The sequence below is a fragment of the Phyllostomus discolor genome, chromosome 1 (assembly GCF_004126475.2).
Source record: "Phyllostomus discolor isolate MPI-MPIP mPhyDis1 chromosome 1, mPhyDis1.pri.v3, whole genome shotgun sequence".
NCBI classification, from domain to species: domain Eukaryota; kingdom Metazoa; phylum Chordata; class Mammalia; order Chiroptera; family Phyllostomidae; genus Phyllostomus; species Phyllostomus discolor.
The window spans coordinates 165,963,643-165,968,153 of NC_040903.2; the positions used below are offsets into that span (position 1 = coordinate 165,963,643).

Genomic DNA, 4,511 nt, shown 5'->3' on the forward strand with positions numbered 1-4,511 from the left:
GCCCCCACCGGGGACTCCCCCCGCCCCCCCCCCAGGGCTCTGGACAACTGCACTTGGAAGGCCTTCCACCACTCATTTGCCGATTCGTTTGACTACCCAGTCTTGATGGCAGAGAGGGCAGAAACTGTTCTGTTTCACCCACAGGGACATGCAGCAGTTGTGGAAGGAATGATTACATTCTCCCCAGACCACAACACAGTCCTCTTGTTTCTTGTCAGCTTGACATCTAAGACAGGCATCTATCACCCGGACCCTGCAGACAGGACATGTATCGCACTCCACGTCCCAGCTCCACGTGGCCACCGCGTTCCACTTCTTGAGAGAGAACATTTTGTCCTCTCCTGCCTTAGAGCCTGCGCTCCCAGGGTCAGAGGACTGGGCGCAAGGCTCCTCGCAGCCTTCCGACTTGGAGCCTGCGCTCCCAGGGTCAGAGGACTGGGCGCAAGGCTCCTCGCCGCCTCCCGACTTGGAGCCTGTGCTCCCAGAGTGAGAGGACTGGGCGCTAGGCTCCTCGCTGTCTTCCATGTCGGCCATAGTGGAGACGTTGGCTACAGGGAAAGCGGACGGCTCGGCATTAAGTTCTTATAGTGTAAATCCAGTTGTCCGTGAGTGAAGGGCTATAGGAGTTATGGTTTTGGTTTTATCAAAGAGAAAGATATGGAAAAGAAGTTATAAATCATTTCTCATTGGTTATAGCACACAGGTAGAGTACCAGCTGAAAAGTTATCCTTAACTAACAATGTCAAAAAATATTTTGATTCTCATAATTTTAACACATGAAAAATTTAAAGCTGTGGTGAGAGGGGTAACTACTGTAGGGGTTTAGAACCAGTCACCCTGAGATATGTTCTGTGGTATGCCAGTTGTTTCGAGTTAAAGGCAACAAAGACCCTGAGGGCTCAAGAGAAAACTCTGTCCCCACTCAACTACATAGAGTTTGAATTAGAGGCTATGCCAATAATAAGAGATTGTCAGAAACAACACTTTTTGAGCTATCTATAGGGCAGGGAAAAACTTGCAATTACTGAACATCTGCTCTGCTTATTGTTCTGATACAACCTTCCTCCCTGCTGAAGCCCCAAAGAGATCCTTAGTTCACAATTATATATACTTCATTTTCTCTTTTGTCTTTGAATCTTTCACATATGTGATATCTCTCTCTCATGTACAAGGTCTGTCCAGAAAAAGTCCAACCATTGTTAATATAGCAAGAATGGTTAGTGTAACATCAGTATAACCTGGCAGTTAAGGAGGGTAGACTGGAATGTGCATGTATGAACAATGACGACTTCACTGTATTAGTCAGTGGGCACAGTAGACAGACACTGTTGAGTGAGCATGTGTACTGTACAGCCATTGCATTCAAAATGACTGAGTAGAGCAACAAATCTCCACCAAATTTTGCATTAAACTTGAATATTCCTCTACAGAAACTATTCAGATGATTCAAAAGGCCACAGCTGTGGGCAACCAGTGACTGTCAGCTTCATCACAACAATGCATCCACTCATCCCATCACATTTCATGCAGAGTTTTTTGGTGAAACATCAAATTATCCAGGTGACTCAGCCCCCCAATAGCCCAGATTTGGCACCCTGTGACTTCTGGCTTTTCCCAAAACTGAAGTCACCTCTGAAAGGGAAGAGATTTCAGACTGTCTATGAGATTCAGGAAAATATGACAGAGAGCAGCTAATGGCAACTGGGAGAACTGTGTGAAGTCCCAAGGTCCCTACTTTGAAGGGGACTGAGGCAACATTGTCCTGTGCACATTGTTTCTTATATCTTGTATCTCCTTCAATAAATGTCTGTTTTTCATATTACATGACTGGATGCCTTCTGGACAGAACTCATATGTTGTGTTCCCATATATATGTATATAATTAAATTTGGTTATTTTCTTTTGTTAATTGGCCTCGAATCTATTTGCTTACTAGACCAGCCAGAAGAACCATGAGGGTAGAGGAAAGTTTCTTCCTCCCCCGTACTATCTATTTAATATACAGCAAACATTTTTTTAAAATGTTTTTGTCCATCTCAGCCATTCTCAGTCTCCTTTGATGATAAGGCTTCCCGCAAAATTCTCTAACTCAATCCAAATTAAAAAATGTTCCTAAAATGTTGATTCCTGGTCCCTTTCACTTTCTGAGGCTCTTCTTCTTGCTTGAAATATCTTGCTTTAGACCAAGTTTCTGACGCTCTCTACCCATGGGCATGATTAACATAACAAAAGGCCAGTAACAGCCCTTAGACAGTGACACTTCCTTTACAAGGGTGGCAAGGAAGAAAAAGAAAATACCTGGCCCTGCTCTAAAGGTAAAAAGCAATATTGCTGCTTAAGAAAGAGGAAGAGACCTAGAACAGGACCTCTCAAAACTAGGAACATCTGAGATATTCCACTGATAGGAAAGAAAAAATGCTGATATTATTAAGGACTCATTTTCATAAATAAATGGCAAGTAATAACAAGGAGTTGGAAGGAAAAAGCAGTCATGCTGTTTGCAGAAGAGCATGCTTAAGCATAGCCACACTTAAGCCCATTTTATCTCATATATTGTAGAACCCAGCACATCTCTAGGAGAAAAAAATCTCAAGGTCAGCATTGAGCTGTTATGTATGCTTAAAAGATCTCTGTACATTCTGGAAGTATTTATTCTAGGCTGTATTGCCAAAGACAATTTGGGTAACAATGCTAGCATCTTGCCACATGGAGTCTTTGGTACCCAGTGTCCTCCAGACACCCCCTGTAGTTGTGCACATGTACTTTACTCCCACAGCCACCATGGAGAAGTAGGAGACCCCGCAGTCTAGTGCTTGTGTTAGGTATAGAAATAAAGACCCCATCTTTATTTATTAGACAAGGATACCTTTCAGAGTTACCTCCTACTGTCAAAGGCAAGAAATCTGTTCTGAGAACATTAGGGACTGCTTTACATTGGTATAATACACAGCTGTAACTCACTGTCTAGACTTACCTGCCTGGAAATTTTACAAAAAAAAGTGGTATTCAGTTGCTATGGCATTTAGCCATAGGTATTCATAAATTTTCACTTTCTTTTTCCCCTATTTTTTACTTTCTCAGATTATCCTTTTGATTTTTACAGGCCACATAAAGGAAAAAAATAACCTGTGTTGTAGCAAAAACAACTCCTTATTAACTTTACCCAAACATGTTGCAACATTAAACTACAGGAAATGAATCCAGTAGCCACTAACACTGAAACTAGAGAACCTCTAAGATATATCTCAATGCCTCTGTAGTTCGGCAGCTATTTCTACCCATAAAGTCATGTCAAAATCACTCAGTGTTGGTTTTTATTTCCAGTTATAGAAAAGAACAAAGAACCTCACTCCTGTGATAACAAAATAAACCCAGGAAAAATAGAAAAAATAGTTTATTTTTGTATAGGGCAACAAAGAGCAGTGAGATCAATAAAATACTAAAGAACTAAGTTATAGAGAGAAAAAAATATCTTCATAAGTGAGCAGAGAGCTGTAGCAGCTTCCATACCTGATTGGGTAGGAGCAATCAGAGAACAGGCCTGCTGTTGACTGGGAGATGTTGGAGAGATAAATACAGCACTGGATGGCAGTACCAGTTGGAATCTGAAAGAGCCCAAAGTGCGAAAACAAATTAGTTTACCCAGTAACTCTGCATCCGAGAAGCAACAGTGGATGGAGAGCTATGAAGCAGAAACTAGAATCCTATACATTCTCATAGAGCTTCAATTCTAGCACCCTTCCAGATTGAAATATAAAGATGGGACAATCATACCTGGTATTACAGCCCAAACCCTTCCCAGATGAACTACTGGACAGATCAAAGAAGCGGTGGTAGTACAGGAAGCTCTGGTTTTGGTTAAAGAGATGAGTTCAATCTAGTTCAAGATGCTGCCTCCCCAGTTCAATCCAGATAATAGGAGCATTAGAATGATTAGTCCTTTACCCATCATGCTTTACGGAATAGAGGGCATCATCCTCCGGAAATAAAACCGAAACACTATAATTCAGTCTCCACTGTTATCTACTGAATATTATGTATAATATAAAAAGTGGAGACATGGAAAGAAATAGATAAATGTGACCCATAATTACAGAAAAATACAATTAGTAAAAACCACAATGACCCAGTCATTGGAATTAGGAGCCAAGGACTTTAAATCGACTATCATAAAAATGTTAAAGAATTTATATGAAAAGATAAATATAACACATGAAAAAAGGGTATTTTCAGAAGAGAAATATAAACTGAAAAAGTGGAAATTCTAGAGTTTAAAAATATAGAGTATCTGAAATAAAACATTCATTGGATAACTTAGGTTGACCACTGCATGTATAATGTTAATGGCCAAAAGTTAATCTGAACCCAATAGTCATGCCCCCCTTTTATATGACTTTGCCATTCTTCTCATTCAGAGGTAGAGAGTATTTCCTTACCCATTAAATATAAATCGGTGCCTGGCTGGCGTAGCTCAGTGGCTTGAGCGCGGGCTATGAACCAAAGTGTCACAG

The 4,511-nt window shown here is 40.9% G+C and overlaps 1 protein-coding gene across 1 annotated transcript; it reads right to left on the reverse strand.

Moving 5' to 3' along the window:
• Positions 1-72: 72 nt before the first annotated feature.
• LOC114493325 (RING-box protein 2-like) lies at positions 73-525 on the reverse strand. The gene has a single exon (XM_036017366.1). It carries the CDS (start codon positions 523-525, stop codon positions 73-75), a length of 453 nt encoding a protein of 150 aa, XP_035873259.1.
• Between the last annotated feature and the right edge of the window lie 3,986 nt (positions 526-4,511).